The sequence below is a fragment of the Neovison vison genome, chromosome 13 (genome assembly GCF_020171115.1).
Source record: "Neovison vison isolate M4711 chromosome 13, ASM_NN_V1, whole genome shotgun sequence".
Classification (NCBI taxonomy): Eukaryota; Metazoa; Chordata; class Mammalia; order Carnivora; family Mustelidae; genus Neogale; species Neogale vison.
In genome coordinates this window covers 9,726,485-9,753,550 of record NC_058103.1, presented here as the reverse complement: position 1 = coordinate 9,753,550, position 27,066 = coordinate 9,726,485, and the positions used below count along the sequence as shown (strand labels likewise).

The 27,066-nt window shown below is 51.9% G+C and overlaps 1 protein-coding gene across 3 annotated transcripts in view; it reads right to left on the bottom strand.

The window, feature by feature from the left end:
* Positions 1-27,066, bottom strand: part of CLMN (calmin) — a 105,949-nt gene that overhangs the window by 5,634 nt on the left and 73,249 nt on the right. For all 3 annotated transcript variants that reach the window (XM_044229752.1, XM_044229753.1, XM_044229754.1), the window contains exons 3-10: positions 23,290-23,385; positions 20,933-21,016; positions 16,092-16,184; positions 14,172-14,362; positions 12,082-12,275; positions 10,580-10,662; positions 4,460-6,172; positions 894-1,090 (exon numbers count right to left, since the gene is read on the bottom strand). In XM_044229752.1, coding sequence (XP_044085687.1) covers positions 894-1,090; positions 4,460-6,172; positions 10,580-10,662; positions 12,082-12,275; positions 14,172-14,362; positions 16,092-16,184; positions 20,933-21,016; positions 23,290-23,385 — 2,651 coding nt within the window. The remainder of the gene's footprint in view (positions 1-893; positions 1,091-4,459; positions 6,173-10,579; positions 10,663-12,081; positions 12,276-14,171; positions 14,363-16,091; positions 16,185-20,932; positions 21,017-23,289; positions 23,386-27,066) is intronic.

Sequence of the window (27,066 nt, the reverse complement as noted above, 5' to 3'; positions counted from 1 at the left end):
GATGGCAGCCCGGGCACCTGCTGCTAAGCCACGGATGTCTGCTGGATGGTCATGACCATGTCGCTATAGGGAGAGGGATTCTGGAGTCACGTGCAAAGTGGGCGGCAGTATTTTGCCCCTCACCTGGGTCCCCGTCTAGCCGCCTTTTATCCTCTGTAGAGCAGGTGCAGGAGTAGAGCGGAAGGGAGATGGAAAGCAGGACCCCTGCCAGCCCCTCCTCCGGGTCCGCTGCCCTGGCTTCTCCCCACTCTCTCCCTAAATGCTGATCTCAATGATTTCCCCTTTGCAGCCAGTGTGGCTCACCGACCACAGGCCAGCAAGGCTCAAAGGGAGAATGTGGATTACGGAGTCTGACAAGTCTGCATCCGAGACCCTAGCTCTGCCGTCCCCCAGGCTGGGCGGCACCCCCAGAGCCTCTGTGCCCAGCGTGGTGACACACAGTCCCTCCTACCCGCCTTGGGTGCTGCTGTGAGAATCAATGAGGGATCGGATGGGAAACACTGAACGCATCAGGGCAGGTCAAACAGTGGCTATCCGTCTGAGTTGGTGATGTTCCACGCCCCACGCCTACTCGGCCTCTGCCATCTTGCTGCCCACTGCCAGCTGCCCCCCAAAGGTCCTCGGAGTGGGGAGAAGGCAGGCCTCAGGTCCTTCCAGCTCTCTGGGCAGCGTGGGGCAGTCCGGGTGGAGAGGATGAGGGTGAATCTCTTTCTGATTCTGGCAAATGACCCATTGGCCAGATGAATTTTGTATGAACCTGTGTTTCCCTTGCTTCCCGGTCCCACCCCTCTGCGTCCCCACTCTGAGTCCTCGAATCAGAAACCAAGAGCGGAATGAGTTCAGGGAGCAACTCTTGAGCTCGGTCCCTAGGGAAGAAGAGAGTAACAAGATACCTGGAGAGGACTTTGTGGTCGCCAGGGTCTTCTTCTAGGTCCTCTGAGGATCGGACGCTGCCGGGTGCTATAAATATGGAACTTTCTACGTGGTCCACATGCTTCCTTTTCTCCTTTTTTTTACTGCTGATCGTTTCTCCCATTACCTTTTCTTCTAAAGAGTTTGCTAAGTTTCCCTGGTTTCCGAATTCCTGGGACTTAAGGACAAGACAACCGAACGTTTCAAGTCAGCATTTCATGCTGGGAGGCCCAGTGTGTGAGCACCCCCCCGGCCCCCGCCAGCAGCGCTCCGCTCAACCCGAAGTCCAGGAAGCTAGGGCATCCCCTCCAGTCCTGCCCCTCCTGGGAAGTCCTTCCAGCATGGCCTGTCGTGGAAGACAAGCCCACCCGCACTCGGGCTCCCTGGGCAGAGGGCAAAGGCCAGAGATTGTAACAAGAGCATGGGTTTCAGAGCCACCCAGACCTGCGTTCACATCGCGGCTGAGTTAGTTAGCTTACCCAATCGGCTTTCTCTTGCCCTCGGTCTCCTTGTCTGTCTGATGGGTATAATCATTATCAGTCTTTTCTCACTACACCACAGTGTTTCCCATGAAGGCTGCCCCGTACAGTGGGCCATGTGGGGCCCTTCACGCAACCATCATCTGCTTAAACAGAGGAGCGGATCCGGGAAGCCACGTGGGCCACCACATGCAAAGGGGTCCCCTGAGCTGGGAGAGTTGCCCCCACACACAGACTCATAGCTCGTGGGATGACAGCTTCACTGTGCCTTTGGTGGCTCACAGGACAACATATCTAGCATTTCTTTGACGAGGAAGATTCTTTGACGGCTGTCCACAGCGGGCAAATCTGGAGCCCATCAGCAACATTCCAGAGGGAAGTTAAGAAGCCGAGAAGCAGCGGTGCCTGGGTGGCTTAGTTGGTTAAACGTCTGCTTTTGGCTCAGGTCATGATTGCAGGGGTCCTGGGATCGAGCCCTCCCTCGGGTTCCCTGCTCAGTGGGGAGCCTGCTTTTCCCTCTCCCTCTGCCTGCCGCTCCCCCTGCTTGTGTATGCTCTCTCTCTGTTCAATTAATAAATAAAATCTTAAAAAAAAAAAAAAAAAAAAGGAAGCCAAGAAGCCTGGGGATTGCTAGAGCCCGCTCTCCCTGGGTATTACACATAAACCACGAATCTTGGAATACTGCATCAAAAACTAATGACATATTGTACCATGATGGACATAACAAAATTAAAAAAAAAAAAGAAAAAAAAGAGTCCCTTCAGGGGCTGGAAGAACCTGCTCAACAGGTACGGGAAGCTGGGGATTAGCGGGGCTAGTCCAGGAGAACAAAGGTCCTTGCAGGAACTGAAAAAACGCTCCCAGCACTTTGGAAATGCGAGTTCCTTCTCTGGGATCCAGGGACCAACATTACCTTTTCTGAAAGGTGAAATGAGAAGAGGACATTTTTTTTTTTTTTAAGACTGAAAGAAACTTTCCATGTTCTAGTCTTCTTGGAAGATTTTTCTTTTACTTTTTTTTTTTTTTTAAAAAAAGAGGCCCAGGTATCCGAGAAATGTTCCTGTGTCATCTTGTCTGACAGGAGGCGAGACTCCCAGGCCTCACCTGTCCTCCTGGGCCCCAAGCCAGGCCCCCCGGGACTACCGGGACCCCATGTGTGCCACCAAAGGCACACCAAGGACCAGGTGTGCTTGGGGGGGGGCATGTGCTCCCTCTCATGGGAGGGGCGAGTGCCATGGGAGGCAGGCAGGTCAGAGCCCAGAGACGGAAATGGTGGCCCACTGGATCCAGGAATAGAAGCTCTCCCCAAGGGTCGTGCTGAGCTCAGTGGAGGGTAGAGTCAAATCTACGTCTCCCAATTCCACTCCCAGCCCAGGACTCGTCCAGCTACACCCCAGATCACCTGTCCACGCGCTGGGCACATGCACCCGCACCACCTGCTCCTGGCAAAGAACTTCTGTCTTTGTAAAGCAGAAGGCAGTAAAGGACAGGTCTCCATGGCCGCAGAGACATTCAGTCGGCCCCGAGGGAGGAAGGGAGCTGCTAAGAAGCCATTTTAAATAGTAGAGACGGGTAGAGATGAAAATTAGTCCTTCTTCCTGTCACCCACTCAGTCCCCTTTCTTCTGTCCTAAAAGATCTATCCCTTAACAGTCCCAAGAATTGCTGTAGTTGTTGTCATGGTCCCCCAGCCTGGGGACCCCAAGATCTGGTCTTCCAGCAAGTCAGCAGACGGCAGGTGGGGGGGGGGCTGGGCCCGGGTTCCTCACCCCGGAGGCAGAAGGGGCAGGTGGCAGGTGGCTCCGGGCACCTGCGGGACTCCCCCACTCCCTTCTCTCTCCAAACACAGACACAGCATCGGTCCTGCCGTGCTGGCTTCTAGGTCGTCCCTGTCGGAGAATTCTGTTCCACCCAGTGCGTTCTCTGGGATTGGCGAACCCAGAAGACCAAGCCACCCCTTCTGGCCCATCTAAATCCTACGGGTCTTTTGTGGGGCTACTGGGAGTGTCCCTTTCTCTGGAAGCCCTCGTGCAAGGATTTCTCATTCCCCTGAGCGCCTTTCAGCCCCTCCCTCAGCCTTGACTCTCCCCTGCTGCTAGCCAGAGTGTCATCTTTATCTTGGCCTTTGACTTGACCCTACGTGTGTCGCCTTACACCCCCCCAAGCCATCATGCAATCCAGCCACCTTTGTTTCCTGCACCTCAAACCCTCCCAGGATCAGGATGCTCTCCAGAGTCTTAAGATTCAAATGCTCACTCTTCTGCTGGGACAGAAAATCACAACCTACCACACCAGGCTAGCAGAAGACTCGAGAGCTGTCATGTGTTGCTGGCTATGGAGGAGAAAGCAACTGTTCTGCCTGGGGAGAACCTAGGAAGGCTCCTAGGAGGAGGTGTCACTGACACTGGGCTTTGAAGGGGCCATCAGTGTTTGCCAAGCGAAGCTGAGGGAGGCAGAGCAGAGTGTGGAGTGCCTGGGAGCCTGGGGGAAGGCTGGCTTGGCTGGACGGGAGGGAAGGGGGAGGACCGAGAGGAACAGCAGCTCAGGGCCCCCTGTACCCTTTCATAACCCATGCCGGCAGCCCCTCAAGCTGCTGTGCCAGGCAAATGGGGATACCAAGTGGTGGCTGAGTGTGTGCCCCGCTGCTAGAACTCTGAAGTGCGTGTCCCCCGCTTGTAAGCAGAAAATGTACCAACAGGCAATTTTCAAAACTCAAGGCCAGAGTCAAGGGGGGTTCAGGTTCACTGAGCATGCACTAGACGTAGCTATGAGTAGCACTGACAGTGATCACTACCACTACCCTTGGCCCTCAAACATGACCTCATTCCATCCCCTCGGCCCCCTTGGGTGGAGGGCCAGGGCTATGGGGAGGCCAGGGAGGCACCTGACGTACAAATCTCAGGAGTGCTGAAGGGTGCCAACCCTGTCCTTGCCCGAGCCTGAGCGAGTGCCTCCTTAAATTCTGGCCTGGGCTGCCCATGAGGGAATCTTCTCCTTCTCTATTTTGTGGAGGGAGAAGAGCAGAGTCCTCATGTAGGGCCCAGGGTTCCCGAACCCACGAATAAGTACCTGCTGGTTCTCCACATGGGAACTGTCTTCGGCCTCCCCTTGCTGGTGGTCATCTGGTGGGGACAGGTCGGCAGGTTCTGAGGTCAGTCTGGTGTTTTCCACACCCCCAGTGGGGCATGGCACTGCAGGGAAACTGGCCTCGGGGACATCCTCGCCCAGCCCTGAGAAGCTGCAGCTGCTCTGAGACACCTCGGCTTCCTCGGCCTCCTCGGCCTCCTCGACCTCCTCGACCTCCTCGGCCTCCTCGACCTCCTCGGCCTCGTCCCTGGCCCCCACATCACACAGATAGCCGTCCGGCTCCTCAAGATCCAGGTCTTCGTTTTTCAAGTCCTCCGCGCCCTCTGCATAAGCCTCCAGAACCGCAGCCAGGGGCACCTCATAGTGCGGGTAGTAGAATAGCTCGTGGGGGATGACCGAGACCTTGGACAGCGGCGGGGAGGGCTTGAAGTCCAGGCCCGCCTCGCTGCGACTGTGCAGGGTCTCCAGGCTGACGCTGCTGCTCGGAGGCTCAGAGGGCGCCTCCCCTTCTGGCCCCCGCAGCCCCGTAACCTCCCCTTCGTCCTCGTCCAGATGGCGGCGTGTGGACTTCCGCTTGGGCTTCTCGTACACCTCCGGCTTCTTATCAGCAGGCGCCTCTCCTGGGGCCAGAGAATGGCCTTGGTCTTCTTGCCTGGGGTCCTTGTGAGATTCAAGCTTACTGGGCCTCTCCGGGGACTCATCTGAACCTTTCCTCTGGTGTGCAGACTTACTTCTCCTCTTCCCCAGTTTCTCAGCCTGATTCTCCAAAACCTCATCCTCTGCTGGTTTCTTCTCATGAGGCCAAGGAACCTCCGTGAAAGCCTGGCTGGTTGAGGCAAAATCTATGAGGTCGTTGTTAAATGTAGAGGCTTTTAAAGGAACATCTTCATAACAGTCTTCGTTACTCATAGCTTCTACGGTCAGCAGCTTGACCTTGATCTCCAAGGAATCAGCCATAACAGTGTTGTCCCCAAAGGGTGAAAGCAGACAACTCTCCTCCCTGGGGCTGGCCGCACCCTCTGGCTCTCCGTTCCAGGAGGGAGAACTCTGGGCAGTCTGCGAATGATTGATCTTACTGTCCACCAAAGAGATGTCACCTGGGGACTCATCAGAGGTTGCTTCCGAACCTTTTGGAACCTCCTGTTTTGGCTTTTCCTCAGCAGTCTCAACTGCCAGGATGTACCCATCCTGCTTTGGCAATGAGTCCTTTGTCCCTCTTGGGCTCCCTTCAAAGCGAAGGTCTTGACTGTAGAAAGGGTCCTTACTGCAGGAAGCATCCTTGTAGGTGTCAGCCTCGAAGTGCACAGTTTTCTTGATGGGTAAAGAGTTGGACCTCCGGCTGTCCTTTCTGGATGATAAAATGGAAGATTCTGGAGGTGGGTCATTGGTGCTGCTGGCTTTACCTGGGACCCCTTGGAGGGCCTGGTCGATGATCTGGGGCGTGAACTCGGGGGAGCGGTCTGACAGTGCATGGCTGGACACACCACTGAGGAAGCATTCTTTCTCGCTCTCGGGCTTGTCACAGACAAAGACTTTGGAGGGTGGTGGTTGGCTGGCCTCATGGTTAACAGTGTAGGCTCGCTCCCCGTTTTCAGTCAGAAGGAGCACTGTGCTCTCCTGTTCAGAGGGAGTTTCTTTGATGCGGACAAAGGTGGATTCGATAGGGGCTTCTTTATCTGAATCCATGAAATCTTCCTGCGAAGAAACAGGGCAACATAAAAATCAGGAGTGCTGAAGTACAATGTATATTCCATTTTCACAAAACAAAGACCAACATGGAAAAAGCCACTTCAGAACTAATGCAAAGCATTCTCACGGAGAGATGCCAATAGTTGCTCTTGCTGAAATGTGAAAACACCAGATTAAGTTCAAAATAATGTATTTTTTAAAAATTTAAAAAAGATTTTATTTATTTATTTGACAGAGATCACAAGTAGGCAGAGAGGCAGGCAGGGAGAGAGGAGGAAGCAGCTCAGCTCCCTGTGAGCAGAAAGCCTGATGCAGAACTCGATCCCAGGACCCTAGGATCATGACCTGAGCTGAAGACAGAGGCTTTAACCCACTGAGCCACCCAGGTGCCCCCAAATAATGTATTTTTAAAAGCTATGGGTGCAAAGAGATCTCAAAAAACTGAACTCTAGAAAAGGACCAGCCCTTCCGAAGTGAGTCTCAGCTACTTTACATGGGTGGGCCATTACCTAGTCTGAGCATGGCTAAGAGAGTGAGCCTACCCAGGCTAAGGAAAGATGAGCTGAATCTTTCTTGATTGCATGGGCCAGTGTGGGAGATTAAATGTGGAAGGGCCCCAAATGCAAAACCAATTGTCTTCATAGACTATTTCTTCCACATGGGGACTTTTGCTAAGAAGCAGCTGAGAGCAGGAGTGGACAGCAGAGAGCCATCTTGGTGGTACTGGCTCCCGGCGTACTGGTGGAGAGAGTCAACTGACCTCATCCTAAAATCATCGGAAATCAGGTGGCTGACATTAAGTGGAACTGCAATGGAGCCGTTAGTGACTCTTGAAAGGTCAAAACAATCAGCTACTCAACTAGGTCCTTGTTTGGGAAAAGGCTACATGTCTCTGGGGTAAAAATGTTGGCTATCTCAGTCTCTACTGTTCTTTCTTATACCAGGTCTAGCATAAAATGTAACATTGTAAGACACAGAGAAGCAGGAAAATGAGATCCACAGTCAAGAGAAATGACAATCATTAGAAGTAGACTCCAATATGACCCGGGGTTAGAACTAGCAAATTAAAAGTCTCCAAAAGTAAGCAGGACAACAAGAAATACAGAGATAATACAAGATAATATAGAGATAGAGATAGTTCTCCAGGCTGAAGGGAAAGGACCATAGACGGAAGCCTGGATCTGAAGGAGCGACTACAAAGCACCCAATGGTAAATATATGGTCAACATAAAAGACTATTTAAAAACTTTTCTTGGGGCGCCTGGGTGGCTTAGTGGGTTAAAGCCTCTGCCTTCGGCTCAGGTCATGATCCCAGGTTCCTGGGATGGAGCCCTGTATCAGGCCCTCTGCTCAGCAGGGAGCCTGGTTCCTCCTCTCTCTCTGCCTGCTTCTCTGCCTACTTGTGATCTCTGTCTGTCAAATAAATAAATAAAACCTTTAAAAAAACCCAAAACTTTTCTTAAAAAGTCTCCTATTTAAAGCAGCAACAATAACAAAGCACTGGGGGTTAAAACACATATAGAAGTAAAGTAAATGACAGTAATAGCCCAAAGGAACAGAGAAGCAAATGGAATTACATTGTTACATACTTAAAAATGCATACAATACGCATTTTACTCAAAGCAATATAACAATTCAAGGCAGACTAAAGTAGGTTCAAGATGTGTATTATAATCTCTAGAGAAGCTACTGCAAAGATAAAACAAGGAGACGTGGTCAAAAAGCCAACAGAGGAGATAAAATGGAAACAAAAAAAATCAAATAATAATAATAAAAAGTTAGGAAGGAAGGACCAAGGAGCACAGAACAGACAGGACCAATGAAAAACAATAATGGTAGATTAAATCTATGTCAATAGTTGAGAAACACACTAATAAAATGACTCACGAACTCTTGTGAGAATGGATAAAAAAGAAGACCTAACTGTATACTGTTTTTACAAGGACCTGCTTTAACTATAAGCACACATACACTGGAAAGAAAAGATGGGAAAAAGAAAAAAGGTAGATCATATAAACACTAATCATAAGAAAGCCGGTATGGTTATATTCCTATCAGACAAAGTATGCTTTGAGACAAAGACCGAAACAGCAGAAAAAGCCAATGATCAAGGCATCAAAAACAAACAACAATCCTAAATGTGTGTGCGTTTATAGCACAGCTTCAACATCAAAAAGCGAAAACTAACAGAACTAAGAGAAACCCGTCCACAACCATTAAAAGTTGGAGATTTTTAACATTTTCACCTCACACTAGTTGATGGGGGGGAAAAATCAGTAAGTGTACACAATACTAGAAGAACAGAGTAACCAACTCTATCTAATCAGTATTCAAAAAATGTCCATTTTTTCACTGCCTAAGACACCTTCTTTCCAAGCGCATGTGATCCATTTACTCAAAGAAACCGTATGCTGGGCCACAAAGCTAGACACGGTGTCTGGCACATGGCTGAGCTGGGCTTACCCAAGGGTTAGGAAGATGAATTACACTCAGCTGAATGGTTAAGGGACCATTGAGTGAGTGTCTAGATCGGCGGGGACTTCCCACCTGTATTCCATTGAGGATGTATAAGGTCAGTTGCAGTAACGTGCTGTGTTCTGTGAACCAGGATCGCTCTCTCCAGGTTTCTTCTCTCATTCAATCTCTTTCCTCCTAGCCCCAGTCTCCCACCCCAGCGCTGGGGAGGTCCAAGTGTCAGATTTGCTGAATCTTGGCTATGACCTCGACTCACACGGTTACCGTAAGATTCGGTTGATTTCAGACTCTGCCTACAGCTTAAGAGCTCAGGGTTCATAAAGGCTCTGGTGCCTAGCATCTCAGAATTTAGTCATGGGCAGAGAAAACGGAATTACAAAACAGTCACAATCACCACCCTTTGCTGAGCATCAACTGTCTGGCAGGCAGAAGACTGGGTACTTTATACCATCAATTTATTCTTCACGCATCTCTGCCATGTGGGTACTATTTTCATTTCACTGATGACATGTATCAGAGACGTTAAGTAAGCAGCTCAAGGTTGCACAGCTTTAAGTGGCAGAACTGCCATTCCAGCCCAAGGAATTCCTTTTAGGCACCTTGGGGAGTGATCTGTGGTGCAGGGACAGGGGGAAACACAGACACACAGAAAGGGAATGGAATGAGAGCCGAGCCACAGCACAGGAGGACCCCATCTGGCTCTTTGGAGGTGCATGAAATGGGGCCTCAGTTTCAGCCACATGTTGTCAGGGAATCTAAGAGCCTGAACTGAGGAGTCACAGAGACCTGGGGTCTCTCAGTAGCCATGATCCTGGGGTGGTCTTTGAGCTTCTCTGACCATCTGTATCCTCATCTGTAACACACAGAGCCATGTCGGGCGGGAGGGGCAGCCAGCCTGGAGACACGCAGGGCACCGATCTGACCAGCCTCCAGCTCCAAGTGCGGCTCTGCTCCCCGTCAGCATCGGCTTCTCATGCTTACTCTGCTTCTGTCTAGTACTTAACCACCACCTGAACCACTAGAATGTGTTTGTTCACTTGTTAACTGGTTTATCCAGTAGAACAAAGCTGTACCAGGTCAGGGACCTCATCCGTCCAGCTTACTGCTGAGTCCCCTTGACCGTGTCTGGTAAATTACCAGTGAATTCAACAGAGATTTACTGTTACATTGTTGCCATCACTATTTTACCAGTGAATTCAACAGAGATTTACTGTTACATTGTTGCCATCACTATTATCATCTCAAGGTTGGGCGTGGGGTGGGTGCAAGTTCAGTAGACCTGTGATGACTTCTGAAGGGTCTGATTTTGTTCCAAGTATAATCTGGGATTCTGAAAATAAGAGGGTGTGTGGGGCACCTGGGTGGCTCATTGGGTTAAAGCCTCTGCTTTCAGCTCAGGTCATGATCCCAGGGTACTGGGATCAAGCCCCATATCAGGCTCTCTGCTCAGCCGGGAGCCTGCTTCCTCCTCTCTCTCTGCCTGCCTCTCTGCCTACTTGTGATCTGTCTGTCAAATAAATAAATAAATCTTTTTAAAAAAAAATAAGAGGGTGTGCTTCTGAACGATCGGTCATTGTCTTTTTTTGCACACTCTGATAAAATCTGATAAACTGCTAAAATGTTCCATCGGACGCCTAGAGGATCAGGTCACCAATCCATGTGATAAGAGAGCACCTTTGACAATCTCAGTGAAGTCTGGTATGGGAAGACGTCTGTAAGAGGTATGGCTAACCAATTTGCCATCCTGCTTTTAAACATAAACCTTATCTATGATTCTGAAATTAAAATGTGCCAAGGCAACGCTCAAGGGACTTGAGATCCAATTCTGACTATCCCTGCTTGTTGCACAGAGCAACGCGGCCTGAACCCCAGCTTTGTGTGATGCCAGCAGATGCGAATGTACGCTTTCTATATTAAAGGTAAGGGAAACAAACATACGGCCTCCAGCTCCGGGAAATGTTCCAGAAACTGTGCCACGTAAGTCACGATAGACTGCTCGTCTGGCGTGTCAACCATGATGTCTGTCAAGAGAGACACAGGAGTTAGAAGGACGGCAATTGTGTGATGTTTAAACACGGTCAAGGAATGCTTCATGGTGAAGAGCCCCCAAGAACTTTGAGGTTTTTTTCTTCTCTTTGTTTTGTATTTGAGGAAATTGAGACCCAGAGCGGATGAATCACTTGACTATAGTCTCACATCTGGCTGATGGACAGCGGAGCTGGGATGCCGAAGAATCCAGAATTCCTCGCTCCCAAGGCTGTCCCGTTATTTCCTGCTGAATTCCCACCTCCTCCTGCTCCCCCAACCCCGGGAGCAGACGGCTTACTGCCGGCCCCATCCGGGAGTCTGCTGAGTCGGGACCCTTCCTCTCTGCTGGAGGGAGTCCCAAATCAGCCCCAGCCACGCGGAAAGCAGCCTGACAGCCAGCCAAACACCTTAGAAAGGTGCTCACTTTCCAAGTCCGGCATTCCCCAGGCGGCGTCTGGTCCCGGAAGACATCCTGTGGGACGCCCGCCCGCTGAGGTCCGTTCAGTAAGATGGTCACTGCAGGTCATGTATAAAAGTGACTATTTCCAAACAACCTCAGTGTCCCCCGGGGGTAGGAGACCTACGGAGACTTTTGGTAGGCCCATGAGCTAGGCCACTATGTAGAAACGGATAACAGAGACACGACAGCAACAGGCACAGCGCAGCTGTCATAATGACAACGCTAAGTAAAAAAAAGCAAAAGACAGGCAGTGGGGACGGAGAGCACGGTTATCATGAGGAGCACTGAGCAATGTACAGAACTGCCGAGTCACTAGACTGTACACCTGAAACGAAGACAACACCATATGGTAACTATGCTGCATTCAAATAAAAAACGTAATCACAAAAAGTAAAATATAAAACCACACGTGACCCTGGAAAGACTCGGGTTTGAGCTGGGCAGGGCTGCTCATACGCAGATGTTTTTTCCCCCCAAAAAACACAGTACAGTCCTATAATGTATTTTCTCTTCCTTATGTTTTCCTTAGCAACATTTTCTTTTCTCTAGCTTACTTTACTGTAGGAACACAGCACAAAATATATATAACGTACAGTATGTGTTAATTCACTGGTCCTGTTCTCGGCAAGGCTTCTAGTCAGTAGGAGGCTACTGGCAGTCACGTTTCTGGGGGGTCAGAAGGGACCCGTGGGTTTCCAAGTATGATGGGCCAGTCAGCACCCCTACCCCCACCCCCCCACGTTGTTCAAGGGTCACCTGTATACATGCACCAAATGATCTCAATTATATAAAAAAAAAGTAATGAGACGCGTGGAAAAATACTAAGGGGCGGGGATATAGGAAATATAAACATGTCTTCATTAGATTTTTCTGTATTTTCCCAATTTGTCTACATCTTATGTCAAAAAAATTGTTAACAAGCAAAAAAAGAGAGAGAGAGAACGAGCACTACCTTCTGGCTCCAGGAGCCTGGGGATGTGGAGGGCCTCGTGCGCGATGCTGAAAGCCTTCTCCAGGTTCTCCCGCATGGAGTCTTCCAGGGCCTGCTTCATGTCCACCAGGCTGGGGTCGATGGCCTTGATCACTGCCAGGAAGGCCATCCCGCTTCTCCAGCTGCCAGCAAAGTCCTGCACCGCTACACCATACCTGCAGCAAAGCGGCCACGCCGGCCACGCTGTGAGTCAGGACAGGCACGCCCCTCCCCGGCGAGGAGCCCACACATGGCAGCCTCACAGGCCTCGGAGCCCCCCGAGATGCCGATTCGCGAGGCCCTGGGACCCGGGAGAGCGGTTCCGAACCACCCAGATCTCCATTTCCAGGGAAACAGAATAATGTTAGAATAATCTAGAATAATAGAAGAGAAAGGTATAATCTGCACTGAGAGGCCAAATATAGGAGCTTGTGCTCTCAGATTCCCAGACACGTAAAGGAGCGACTCTGCACCCTGTGCATGCTGCAGTGAGGGTCGCAATAGCCAATCGGGGCGTGTAGTCAACACCAAGGTCACAGCCTGGCTGCTCCCAGCCCCCGCAGCCCCGCTGCGGCGAATCCTGGATCCTCTGACCCTCCAGCTCCTCAGTTGTAAAATGGGGATCGTCTCATGTCGACCCCTTGGCGGCTGTTGGGGGAAGTGTTAGGTTTTGCCCACGTGACACACACAAGCCACCAAGTAAGTGGCAGCCAATGTCATTATTCCTATCAAAAACATCAACCATCTACACGTGAGGGATAGAGAGAGAGAGAGAGTCCTGCCAGGCACTAATTTCCTTTAGGATCCATCCCAAGACACCACCCATCTCCCAACTGTGGTCACTGACCTCTCTGAAAAGAGAGTTTCATTTAGAAATCACTTGAGATTGCTAAGAAGCTGGAAAAGTGGGTACAGAGAGCTCCCATACTGTCTGTCTGGCTTCCCTTACATGCCTTCTGTCCCCTGAGTCAACCGCCAGAAGCGAGACCCTGACATTGGTGGGAAACTACTGAGCCATTGACCTCACCTGGATTTCTCCAGAGGCTCTCCGGTGGGGGTGGCATAGGGTACAGATGGCGGCCACTGCCATGATACAGACACAGACCCGGTCCACCATCCCGTGGACATGAAAGCTTGACTGTCACCCCACCTCCTGGCACTGAGCTCTCCTTCGGCTGATTTATTTTAAACCACATCTGAGGGTTGTTAGTGTTCACCGACTTTATCATGCCCGATCCCTCAGCCCAAACCCAAAGATCCAACTCTCTTCTCTTCTTTTTTCTTTTCTATTTCCATTGAGCGGGGAGAAGGGGCCCGATAAGTGCTATAGGACCGTGCAAGGCGCTTCCATGAGCTTGCGTCACATAATCCTCACGGTCCCGGAAGGTGGGTAAATTACCATCTTGCAGGTGTGGCTGTGATGTGCCAGGAGGGCACCAGGTCTCTGTGTGTCCCCGCAGGGGCGTGGCTCTTATCACAGGTGACCTAACTTTCCAGCCGTCCCCACCCAGGGTTCACTGCCCAGGGGCCCCAAGAGCCGTCAGCTGGCTGCCAGTAAAAGCCTGATGCAAAGTTGCAGAGAGCCCCGACCTGCTGGCATGGGGTCACCCAGCCGCCCTAGGACCTTTGCTCTGGGTCACCTGTCTCGGTTTTGGCAAGGTTACACCTAACAGAGCACGATACCGCCTTTATTGTTCCTAGTGTTTAAGTTGGTACAGACTCTGAAAGAGCCCTTGAAGCTCAGCAGTGGATACGTACCCATCATGAGGATCCAAGAGCCTTTCTCACCTTGGCATTAAACGGGGCAAAGCCCCTTTGATTTGTATTCCAATCTTCCTGTCAGTTTTCTGCAAACCAAGCGCTCTGCAAAGGCAGCTCTGTGTGTGCAGAAACCGCAGATGCACAGCGCTCCCTGCTCTCAGAGCCTCTAGGAGGCGACAGGTGTGTACATTAACACATGCTGATGCCCCCTTCCTCCGCCCCACTCCGCCACTCCGCAAAGCACCCCCCCCCCACTGCCCTTGGCCTGACAACAGCATGTGCTGGGCGGGGTACAGGACACCAGGGCTTACTTCCTCGTCTTCCTCTGCACCCATGCCAGCAGGGTCCTGATGGCCTTCCTCTGATCCTTCACGGCTACCGCTAGGCTCCTCTCTGCGGTGGGCGTGGGTGGGAAGGAAGAGTCGGAGTCTGTGCCCCCCGAGCCAGGCGACAGGCTGGAAGATGGAGAGTTTCTGCTGAGATTGCCCGTGAGCTCCTTAATCTGGAAGGAAAATGGCATGTCAGGCCCCGGAGACAGTCTCTGGGCAAACCCTTCTCTGCCCGCCCCCCGGCCACAAGGAGCCTGGCTGGAGGGTCCAGCTCACACACAACCAGTTCTCCGCATAGGGAAAAGCCGCTTCCTAAAATACCCGTTACGGCCAGACTGCTCTGTGGGGCTGGTGGAGCGTGTAGACGTTTCCCAGGAAAGCGCGTTTCTTCCTGGAGTCTCTCTCTTCTGGGGCTTTGGCCATGCACGCCTGCGAGGTCTTCCTGACCTGCTTCTGGCTATACCTTTCCTCTCATGGCTTACTGGCTCCAGGACGCAGGAGGCTGTTTTAAGCCCCATGCCTGTGTTCCTCCTGGTCCTGCTGCCTGGATGTTCCTTTCCTCCATCACCAGATTCCTGGCTCCTATCATGCGGCTCTTGCAAGAAATACAGAACCCCAGGCCCTGCCCCAGAACTACAGAATCAGAATCCGCATTTCAACACCTCCCCCAGGCAATCTGTACTATCTCTACACACAGCGAAGTCTGAGAACCGGTCTAACGCACTCCTACTCATCCTTTAAAACCCAGCTCTGGCGTCACTTCCTCTAGGAAGTTTACCTCACTCCCTTCCCTACTCTGCTTGCTCGTGCTCTGCATTCTAACACTCTGCTCATACTTTGATCAGAACCTGCGCCACACAGTTCTGTACTCTGGGACTTCCTTGTCTGTGGTCCCAGAGTGTCAAGAGGGCAGGACTTTGTGTATGAAGAGCCTGGCACGTAGGAAAAACTCATTAGACATTTACTGAATGAATGAATGAATGAATGATCGGGGGTAGATTTAAGGCCTTGACCTTGGACACATTTTCAAGATGTTTCCAGCATTGATCGGAGAGTTTAATAAGAGACATTAGTAATTGGAGCCTGTATATAACACTGTTTTTTTAAGCTCAAGGCTCACACGGAACTGGGTCTGTTGTCCGTAAACCTTGTTTGTGCGCATTCCTCTTAGCAACGCAAGCACCGAGAAAAAAGCCCCAACACATCACCACTGGGCAGGTCACTGTTGATCTTGGCAGGACAGTTCAATGAGCCAGGACATTCTATTTCAGAAGAGGGGATTTTAGAAGACAAAATGTCGGCTTACTCCCTCCTGCTCGGGGACAAGAACTTGAGCTTGTTTTAAATGCCACCCTCAGACTCCAGCCACCAATTCTGTCCTTCCCTATAAAATCCGTGTTTCCAAAAACAGGCTGAAGTCACCAAGGATGGAGAGCAGGGTCTCACCTGTCACACGTGCCCCTTCCCACAGCCATCTTCCCCACCCACTCCCTAATTCTCTCTTCTGCGCGTCGGTCATTTTAGTAAAGTAATTCCAAGCTCAGTTTTTGGTTGGAGTGACATTTACTTCATTCATTCATTCATTCATTCATTCAGTAAATGTCTATTTCCCCGCTTTACAACAAAACGATTTTCTGAAATAAATCTGTAACTCCCTAAGTCCCAAGGGGACGGCTCTACCCTTCTGGAGGACGGAGTTCATATCCCTATTAAAATCACAGGGACCCAGATGGTCAGCAATCAGATGGTCCCTGGTTCTTTCTCAAGACGCAGAGAAGTCACAATCCGTCAGGAACACGATCTCACAGTCTCCCTCGACGTGGCCCCCACCCCCCCACCCCATTCTGCTGGCCCTAACCAGGCTCAAGGAGATGATACTGTGTGTCACAGAAGTCACTTTACCTGGAAAAAGAGGATTATGTTCCATATCAGCCCAAGAACCAGAGAGGGGTTGCCGTCTGCTATTTCTGCTGCGTCGATGCTAACCAGTTTAACCTGCAGAGAAGCAATCGAGGAGCTTAATGTGGGGCCTTCCAGAAGGTTGCAGCCTGTTCCTTTGTGATGCCCTCGTGGGCCTCTCACTCTTTCTCGTCTTATCACTCAGGCCTCGCGTGCAGAACACAAGTAAATGAGTTTATTAAACGTGTCCACAGTACTTACCAGTAGCCGCTATCATAAGCTCCTCATAAGGAGGAACTCAGTTCGACCTCACAAGCGCCCCACAACGTAGGTGCTTCTGTTATCCCTACGTGTCGGGTGAGGAAATCTCACCGAGGCTAAATGTGACGCGCCTGAGACCCAGAGCCAGGAAAGGTCTTGGTCATTGTTCTCAAGGGGAGATGGTGGTGCCCGCTGGTCTGTTTGCATGCCGCACCAACAGCACAAAACCTCCAGATTTAACACGTTTGGACAAACACAGAGCACCAACAACAGCAATCATGGACCACCGATGGCTAAGATAATTATCCACTGCTAAGTACAGACAGCGGCTTGCGGGGGGCAGGGAGTGCCTGGGTGGCTCAGTCGGTTGAGCATACAACTCTTCATTTCGGCTCAGGCCATGATCTCGGAGTTGTGAGATCGAGCCCCATGTCAGGCTCCTCACTGGGTGCAGAGTCTGCTCACGATTTTCCCCTTCTGCCCCCCCATCCCCTTCCTGCCTCTTTCTCTCTTCCCTCTCTCTGAAAAGAAAGAGAGAGAGAGAGACAGAGAGGGAGAAAGAAAGAGAGAGATAAAGAGAGAGTGTTGGTGTAAGACTTATACACACTGCCCAGAAGAGCCATGCCCGGTGCACCGTTACTAAGTATTTTGGTTAAAATGCTCCCATTACAGAAACTCTTAGGGGACTAACCTATTTATTTAACTATGTTCTGACCACGGGATGATGCTCTTGGTGAATCCCTACAGCACTCGTTTTCAACGTGTGTTCCCTTGGCCCGGGGCAACAGCACGGCCCGCGATTTGGTTAGAATACACATTCTCTCCTTCATCCTCCCGAATCAGGAATCAGAAAGTCCGAGAGCAGGGCCCAGCCACCTGCCCTTGGAACCAGCGCTCCAGGTGATTCTGATGTGCGCTCAGGGTTGAGGATATCGCTTTATCCTGCAAACAGAATCTGAGTGCACAGGTCCGCACCCTTCTTCTGGAAAGGGCGGGAGATAATCACAAGGGCTTGTGGGCCACACCGGCCTCGGGCACATTGGCTTCTTTCCTTGCCAACTCCTCTACAGAAGTAAAAACCATTCTTCGGGGGCAGAGAGGAGAATTAAAGTCAGTCAAGTTCTCCTCCCAAATCCACTCTGCACAATTCTGCCAGGAGACCCAGGAAAGCAAGAACGAGGAGCGCGTCTCGCTCAAATACTTCTCGCGCTCCTCCCCGGGCCTTTTCCCAGCTGTCCACGCGGGTCTCAGGTTCTCTCCATGTGTCAGGGGGACCTGATGACCCCCGTCGGTAGGGCTGGGCTTTCCTGATCGGGGGAGAGACTCCCGAGGTCCCGGTCTGCTAGCAGAGAGCACACGACTCCGGCCGCCGGGAGCCCGGAAGGCATCCGTCAACGTTGTGAATTAAAGGGCTGATGGAATTTGGGTCCGGCGTTCTCTTCGCGCTCCTCAGGGGCAGCCCCATCCCAGGGAGGAGTCACCTGCCACACGGGGTCCTGCTGTCTCCGGACTCCCTTCGCTGACGGCCCCCCTCCCATCGGCGACGCCGTGCACTGGGATCATAGCAGCCCATGGGCCTGTCTCGGGCCTCACTCCCACCTGGAGGAAGCCCAGCGTGGCCCTCTGAGCTGGGCTTTTATGGGAAACCTTCCCAAGCCAAAATATGCCAGAGCGGCCTTGTTGGGAGACGCTGAGTCGGCTGCTGGACCAGCCGCGGAGGATGACAGAGGCCGGGCCTTCCCGCCTTAGCTGTGGGCTTCCCCAGTCCTACCTGCGCGGCCCGCCACCCCGGCTGGCCCCTGCCAACCACGAAGGGATCATGGCTCCCTTGGATGCCCCTGGTGTGACACGCAGCGTGCTGGCCATGTGAGGCCTCTCCCGCCGGACTCCAGGCTCCCCGAAGGCGCAGGCGTGCTTCTCACGCAGCTGTGTGTCCCCAACCCCGGGCACAACCCAGGCCCACAGAAGACACTTGTTCAATGTGCTCCGAAGGCTTGCTGGAAGCAGACCCGCCACCTCCGCTGCCCACACTGCAGGCCCAACAACTCGGGGCGGCGGACAGGGCAGGGAAGGGCTGGGGGTCGACCAGCAGGAAGGAAGAGCAACAAACCTCCCAGGCACTTGTTCCAAGGCTCTACGTTACCACAAAAAGGGCCGCTTTGGGAATGGGGGACACATTGCCCAGAAGAGCCATGCCGGGTGCTCCCTTCCAGAAGCAGAGATGCGGGGGGCAGGGAAGAAGTCAGAGCAGGTGCCCACGGAGCCCTGGCCCAGGGCCAGCACTTGGCTGACCTCCACCGGGCCGGGCACACCCAATCCTCAATGAGCTTCTGTGTTTTTATCACTTTCATTTTATGGATGGGGGGACTGAGGCTTGGAGCGTTGGCCTGATTTTCCCGAGCTGGAAGCCCGCCAGGTGTGCCCCAGGACCTGAGCTCCGAGCACCATAGGAGCCAATGCCAGGGTGAAGCCAACGCCGCAGACCGGCCAGACATTTTCATGAAATGTGACCTGCTTTTTTTAAAAAAAAAAAAAGGTCTTGGGACGCCTGGGTGGCTCAGTCAGTTGAGCCTCTGACTCTTGACTTCGGCTCAGGTCATGATCTCAGGGTGTGAGACTGACCACCCCCCGTCGGGCTCCGTGCTCACCGGGGAGTCTGCTTGCGTTGCTCTCTCCCCCTCCGCGTTCCCCCCACGCATGTGCACTTACTCGCTCTCTCTAAATAAGTCGGTCTTAAAAAAAATATAGAACAGCTTTATTAAGCTGTAACTCACATTCTGTTCCATTCACCCGTGTAAGCTGTATCTGTCAATGGTTTTTGGTATATTGATGAAGGTACGCGCCTGTCATCACAATTTTTAGAACATTTTCAGCACCTCAACAAAAGACTCCATACCCTTGAACTATCACGCCTCTACAACCCTAAGCAGCCATGAATCTATTTTCTGTCTTTTTTTTTTTTTGAAGATTTTATTTATTTGACACGGAGAGAGAGAGAGCACAAACAGGAACAGCAGCAGAAAGAGGGAGAGGGAGACGCAGGCTCTCTGCTAAGCAGGGAGCCCGATGTGGGGCTTGATCCCAGGACCCTGGAATCAAGACCTGAATTGAAGGCAGATGCCTACCTGACTGAGCCACCCAAGTGCCCCTATTTTCTGTCTTGAAAGACAGAAAATTGAAAGACAGTGTTGGACTTTTCATATGAATGGAGTCAAAGAATAACGTCCTTTGTGTCTGACTCCTGTCCTACGGCACAATGCTTTCAAGATTCCACCATGTTGTTGTACTTGACTCTTTTTTCATGGGTGAGTAATATTCCACCGGGGGGACAGACCCACTTTGTTCACCCACTCATCTGCTGATGGACACTTGGGCTGCCTCCACCTTTCTTTTCTTTTCTTTTTAAAAGATTTATTTATTTATTTGAGAGAGAGAGAAGGGGAGGGGAGAGGGGCAGAGGGAGAGAAAGAATTCCAAGCAGACTCCATGCTGAGCGTGGAGCCTGACTCGGGGCTCGATCCCAAGACCCTGAGATCCTGACCTAAGCTGAAATAGTCGTCTCTTCAAATGACTGGGCCGCCCAGGCACCCCGAGTTCCCTCCCCCTTTTTGGCTGTGTGAAAGCCACTGTAGCAAACTGTTACCAGGCTTCCTTGCTGCCATCACCTGAGCTCCCTCCTGTATCTGGAGCCTTCCCCACAGTATGGGAGGTGGAGCCCACCTCCTTCAAAAGGGAAAGGGCTTTCCCTCCCCCATGGCAGCGTGGAACTGGACGGGACCCAGGCATGGTGGCCCAGGCCTTCGAATCTGAATGTGTAACACTGAGAATTCATTCTCAGGGGCCGTACAGTGGACTGTGCTCACGGGTCCTTACACTGTGGGGAGGCAGGCTCTGCAGTGGTCCTGGCACCTCACATCCCTGGATTCCCCACACCTCAGTCCAGTAAGGCACTCTGGGTGCACTCGGCAGCCCTTCCACGAATTCCTTTTCTGCTTACAGCAGCCCAGGTCAGCTTCCACTGCTTACTATTAAGAACCCCATGTGCGTCACACTTGAGGTTTTCTTGCACGCTCCGATATGTGGGGCAAGCTGTGGACTTTCTACCTGGGCTACCTGGTGAAGCTTTACTGGAAGAGCAGCTCTGGAAAGTTCATCCCTCTAGGACCGCCCCTCCCCACTTTTGAAGGACATGAAGCAGAGCCCAAAATACAGAAAAAGCTAACTTCAGTCTAGAAAGTTCCTTGCTAAGAGGAAGGACCCCACTGTGGCACGCTCGCTGCATCATGCTTCAAAGGGATACAGAAGGAAATGTGAAATACTAAAGTCGGAGGGCCAGCCTGCTGGTCTACCCTTCCCGCGGCTGGGTGCCCGGCAGAGATGACATCGGATGGACAGGCCGCAGCGGGCAGGGAGTCAGGGACCATCTGTCCAGTTGAAGGCTGGCCGGAGGGAGTCCTGTTATGTTTAAACTTAAATTTTGCCGTGTTAGCAGGGTCCCCTTTTCACGCCTCTCCTGTGACTGGCCCTCGTCCTTCTCGTTGCAAGAAAAGCTTGTGTTAACAAGATGTGTTTCAAATACTTACGTTGCTATCTTCCAAAAACTTAAGTGCTTTCGCTATGTTGTTCAACCGGAAAATGCGATGGGATGAGGATTTGTACTCCTGCAGCTGCAAGACAGAACAGAGCAAACGAGTGTGACTGCAGCAGAGGCGCGCCATGGCAGCGGTGCTGTGGGGCGGGCCTTTGTCGCTGCCTCTTTCTCATTAACCCCAAGGAAAGTTAGGGGCCCGCAGCTGAAGCCCACCCCTTATGTACGGTCCTTGGGACTTAAACTCACTTGAGTTGGTGAATGGGGAGGACCTAGGCAGGTTAAACAGGGGACAGATTTGTCACATTGTTGTCTCTGACCCGGCTCCTGGCTTTGATATCGACCCCCCCCCTCCAGAGACCTCCAGGGACGCGTTCTCCTCCCCACGCAGATGGTTGGGTCAGGCAGGGAGCACCAGCCGGGGTGTCCCTACAGCTGCTAAATCAGCCAGCAAGTCCCTCCGAAGCGCCTCCGGCTGGGTGGGGTAACGTTACCCGGCAAACCAGTGGGAGTCAGCTCCACCGGCGGGGACCTGCCAGCCAAGCTAGCGGGCAGGCAGAGGCCAGTTCTTAGCTTAGAATCAAAGACCCCCCCAACAAAGACCCCCCCCACCTCACCAAGGACAGGTGTCTATCAACCAGTGGCCTGGACTGCTGAGTGGGAGTGTGTGTCGCTAGAATCACAGAACATGGAAGGAGGATACACTTTTGCAGGAAGCCTATGGGGACTGTGCTGCTGGCTCATCAGCCCTAAGGAAACGAACCCTGTTTTTACCACAGTGGGTCCATCCCTTGTGAGAGTTCATTATGAGATTCTGCACAGCCCCCCTGGAGCGGCAAACAGGAATCTCCCGTTTTGCTTTGGGAGGTGAAGACGGGAAGGGTTAAATGGGTACAATGAGATCCCAGCAACAGTAGATCTGAAAGCAGGATACACTCTTGACTTTAACTCTAATTAGAAGTAGATCTGGAGAGGTCCGCACTGGCCGAGCTATAGGCTGGCAGAGTTGTGACCCATGGCTGTGCCTTCTCTTCTGCCACCATGGGGAACAGAGGCCACATCAAATGCTAGACTCTAGAGTACGGTTTCTCAACAGCACCGGCATTTTGGCCGGGTCCCCATGCCCCCTCAGTGGACATCTGGCAATGTCAAGTGACATTTTTGGCTGTCATCCCTGGGGGTCGACTGGCATCCAGTAGGTAGAGACCACCGCTGCTGTTACAGATCCCGCAATGCCCAGGACAGTCCCCACGATGCAGAACTATCAGACCCAAAATGCCAACAGTGTTGGGGTTCAGAAGCCCTGCTCTGGGAAGGGGAGAGAGAAAGGACCAACCTGCACACATCGGACACATACAACGTGGAGAGGCAGGGAAGAGACCCACAGTAGAAGGACCCTCGAGCTTGGCTGCTTCAGTACAACACGGTTCTATCACACTCGCCCCTTAAATGTGGTTTCACTTTCAGCTGACTGCAGTCCAGAAGCCGAGGACCCTCCTTCTGACGTGTGGTCAGAGGGTCAGAGTGGCCTCATGCTACATCATGGACCTACGTCCCTTCCCCTCGCTTCCTCTCACCATGTGGGCTTGATGTCAACTGACATCATCATGAGGAGAAGGATAAGGACAGGACAGTAAGGCATTGTGAGAGAGGGAGAGTTCACATTCACATAATTTGTTTTTAATTTAATTTATTTTTTTCATGTTCACGTAATTTCTGTGACCGTATGTGGTGATAGAATTGTTCTATTTTATCATTAGTTATCCTTGTTAATCTCTCACTGTGCCTGATTTCTAAATTAAACTTCATCAGAGGGATGTGTGTATTAGAAAAAACATAGCATAGACGGGGCTCCGTACTGCCGCCAGTTTCAGGCATCCACTGGGGGTCTTGGCACGTATCCTCTGCAGATAAGGGGGAATGACTATACTTAAGAGAAGGTTCTAGAAGCCAGCAGTTGTATTTTTAGCCTCAGGCGGGTAATGGAATCCGGTTGGCAAGATGCCTTTCTCCTCCAACTTCCTGATTCTTGGCTAGTTACTATAATGCCTGGAGAGCTAAAGTTTAATGATCTAGTTTCCATCTTTACCCTTAGCTGACTCCCGGAAAATACTGAGCATTTATTTATTTACTTACTGAAGCGTATTTACTTAAAAAAAAAAAAGATGCTGCTTAGCTATTCATGATTGTATCACTCTTGGTCACTGAGAAAGGAATGTCACCCCTCCAAGTTTCTGGTCACGGGATCGCGCATGGCCAGGCATGGGCGCGTACATATAGCTGTGTACTGAACGCAGACCAGCAGTTTTCCTTTGCAGCTGATGTCTCCCTGACCCTCTGTGACATACGTACCAGATTTCGCCCAGACAGGACTTCTAACAAAGCCATTAGGATTTTGCCATCTTGTATATCAACGAATAAATCTTTAACTTCTAGAGGTGGGTTGCACTGTTGAAGAAGCGGGAAAAAGCAGCTGATTAGTGGCCTGTGAAATCCACCAATCTGTGTCCGAGCTGCAGGTCTCCCCCCGGAGAAGACTTCCATGCATCCAAATCTGGGTACAGGCAGTCCCTGGGGGCGGGGGGAAGGCACACCTGGGCTGGTGAACCAGGGAGGAGACTTGGTACCAAAGGGCTGATCACAAAAGGGACCTTGGAGATCCCTGGGACCCTGAGATCTGGGATCCCCCTCCCTCATCCCCATTACATTACATCCACACTTCTCCTTAAGGGGAGCAAGAAAGGGCATTATCGCTCTCCATAGAATAAAATGATTCCAGCAGGACTTCCAGGAACTTACCTAGTATAAGCCCTTCACTTTAGATTTGGGGAAACTGAGGCTCAAAAATGATTCCAGCAGGACTTCTAGGAAATTACCTAGTATAAGCCCTTCACTTTAGATCTGGGGAAACTGAGGCTCAAAGAGGCTAGGTGACGCCCCCAGTGTTTGGGCAGATCTGCTCTTTCGTACCAACAGTCCTGTTCCTTCATCAGGACGCACTGGCTGCCCGCGGGCGCTGTCCAGACCCATGTCACGATGCCATGATGCTGAGTCAGTGACCCTCTGGGCCTCGGTGCCAGTGTCCACAGGGATTCCCCGCCTCCCACACTGCTCCATCTCCGAACATGACCCTCCTGACGTGCCAGTTGACCTTCATCAATCTTCAGTCCAACTCTGGAGGTGGCGGGACCCCTGGCGGAGGGAGCCAGGAAGGCGGCGAGTGTGTGTGACTCAGCTGTGGTGAGTAGGGGCCGGATGGACAGACTGGACGGCTGGCTCAGGAGGAGAATCCCTTCTCCGCCCCCCACCCCCACCAAGTTCGTAGGCCTGTTAGGGACGCAAAGGTTGGGAGGCTGATTTATCATAGGTGTTCATGTATATTTCTATGTTTAGCCACAAAAGTAATCCATGCTTATTATTACAAATCAAACTAATTAAATTGTATAAAAATGTTAACTAGCATTCTGAACGCCACTCCCTTGGTTCTTCTCCAAAAGCCAGACTTCTGGAGAACCAGTGTGACCTCAAGATGCTCCTCTTACCTGTTCCACTAAGAATCAAGGGAGTTCCTGAGTTCAAATCCAGGCTCTACCCTCAACAGGAACTGGGCCTTGGTTATTTTCCTTAATGTCCCTGGGCCTGGCTGTCCTGGTCTGCGAGGTCTTAGAGCCACAGGTAGGCTTCCCTGGGGCAACTCGGCCCCCGCGATCTGGAGCATGGAGGAGGCCTGGGTGCGCAAAGCTGGGGGCTGCGCCTGGGGTTTCCTCTCTGGGCCTGGATGCAGGGAGTTCGACTGTCTAGGTGAACTGTGTCCACCAGGACTCTCGCTGGATGTGTGGCCTGGGGGCTCCCAGGGCGGCCTGGAAACTGTCAGTCAGAGGCCCCAGCACACAGATCTCCAAGCATGTTTTTCCTGGAACCCTGGCCTGGAGCAGAACAGCTTCAGGGTGTCCTATGGGGACCTGGGGGTGCTGAGAAGGAGTCTTATCGCTGGCACCCCATGCTTTCATCAGAGAGGTTTAGCTCTTACTGGCCTTTCTTTTGGGTTCGAGGTTAATACTTTGCCTGAAGAAAGGTTGCTGTTGACCAAACCGACTTGATAACAGGTCCTTCAATGCTGTATGATGAGAACTTAGCGTACAGAATCGCAGGGAACAGACTCTAGAAATGCACCTTTGTAATACGCCCTCACCCCAGCGTGAATTCTCAATTTAGTGTTTGGTCGTGGGGCTTTTGGCAATATTGCAACAGGTGGGGCCTGCTCCTGGGTACAATGAATGGGCCGTTCACGTGGGACACGGGACTGGGGGTGGGGCTGGCGGCTGGAAACCAGCCAGAGACTCAGGGGTCCGAGCAGAGCCTCGGAAACACGGAGGAGCTGTGGTCTGGGCACCTTTCCCTCCAGGAAGGCCTCCTTCTTCTGATAGCTTTGGAGGGTCCTTGTGTTCTTTTTTTATGAAGGAAGGTGGCATTTCCTTACCCCTTATATGAGCCCCCTGACCCCCCGTTAGTCCAAATACAGGCCGATTCCTCCTGCAGGTGCACAGAAAAGGGATCTGCTTCTAGGGCAACAGTGCCTTTTAACCACCAGGCAAATTATTTTCTTTGCAAACCCCCACAGCTCCCTGGGCACATTCCGCTCGGAACACGACGGCATCAGGTTACAGAGACTCTCGCGGAAATGTTATTCCTGCTAACGCGAGGCAGAAAAACGTGACGCCCAGACAAAACACCCCCTGATAGATGGACTAACAAATTTTCCAGGTACCAGCCCCGGCCACGGCCAAGCCCTGCTTGGGCGTCGAACCCGGAGAGTAATTTCCACCGACAGCGTCTGGAAGGGCCTCGGCAGCAGCAAATGGGGACTTGGCCGGAGGCCACGCGGCGGAACGGCAGCGGGAGACATTGAACCTGCTCCAGCGAAAACACGGCCGGGCCCCCAAATGTTCCGCGGGCTTCACGAGATCGGTATGGCCGAGTAAACAGCACCCCCAGGGCTTTCTTCATGATCTAACTCCTTTGGTAAATGAAGGAATTTTTCCAGAAGCCCCAGACTCCGTAAATATCTCTGACAGCCTTCAAATTGTAGTTAAGCCCAAGTCCCTGAGCGGTTCCTGGGTTTCCTTGACATGAAAGGTTGGTCTTGAAAGTCTCCAGGTTGGAAACATGGCTGTTAATTTCGCCCTGTTTATTAGGCGTGGGTTTCAGGTGTTATCTGATTTATTCTCAGAGCGGGGCGACCCACCTGCCCCGAAGAAGGGACGGGGGCCTTGGCCAAGGAGGCCATCCCTGATCCGACAGGCGCGGACGGGGGCTCCCTGAGGCTGGGGAATGCGTGTACGGGTATTTGCGGCATTACGCTCTGTCCTTTTCAGTATTTGCTTTTCAATTAAGAAAGAGAGAAAGAAAGAAAGAACTACTATGGCTGCCCTCCATCCACCAGGAGGAATTTCCAGCTAACACACATCAGGCATTAATTTAGGAGTTCTGCGAACTTAGATTGGGGGAACGGTTTTCCTTTTTTCCAAAAATAACACTTCGCTTTATGAGCCCTGCCGAAAATGCACCAAGAGTCAAAACAACTGGCAAGTGGTTTGTAACTCTGCATCCTGGGCAGCTCGGGAGCCCTCCTGGGTCCAGGGGACCCCACTGTGCAGGTGCGGGATAGAGGTGTGGGTGGTCAGGGGCTGCTCGGGGAAACATTACCGACCCCAAGGTCAACGGCACGAATTAGAATCTTGGTCAAGAGCTGCACTTCCGAAAAACCACAATTATTTTCTTGGCGATCTCATAGATTTCCCCTATGACCCCTTCTTCTGGGTTAACTATGGGCAGTCAGTAGCTGCCTCTGAACCTTCTAGGAGGACAGGAGAGAAGAAAATCCACACACCTAACCTCACTAAAGTGGGAGACTTGAACACTATCATGTTATAAGGAAACGTGCAGTGGGCTGCATCTATCGGGGGAACCACAAAGTGGAATTTAAGAAGAAATGATGGGAAGGACAAGCAGCCTGATGAATCAGCTGTCTCTTCAAATCATCTCTCCTCCCCCTGCCCTTGGCAAGTTAGAATGTTCCCTGCCTCGGGGGTAACTGGTGTGTGGGGAGGGCTCAGAGGGCTCAGATTT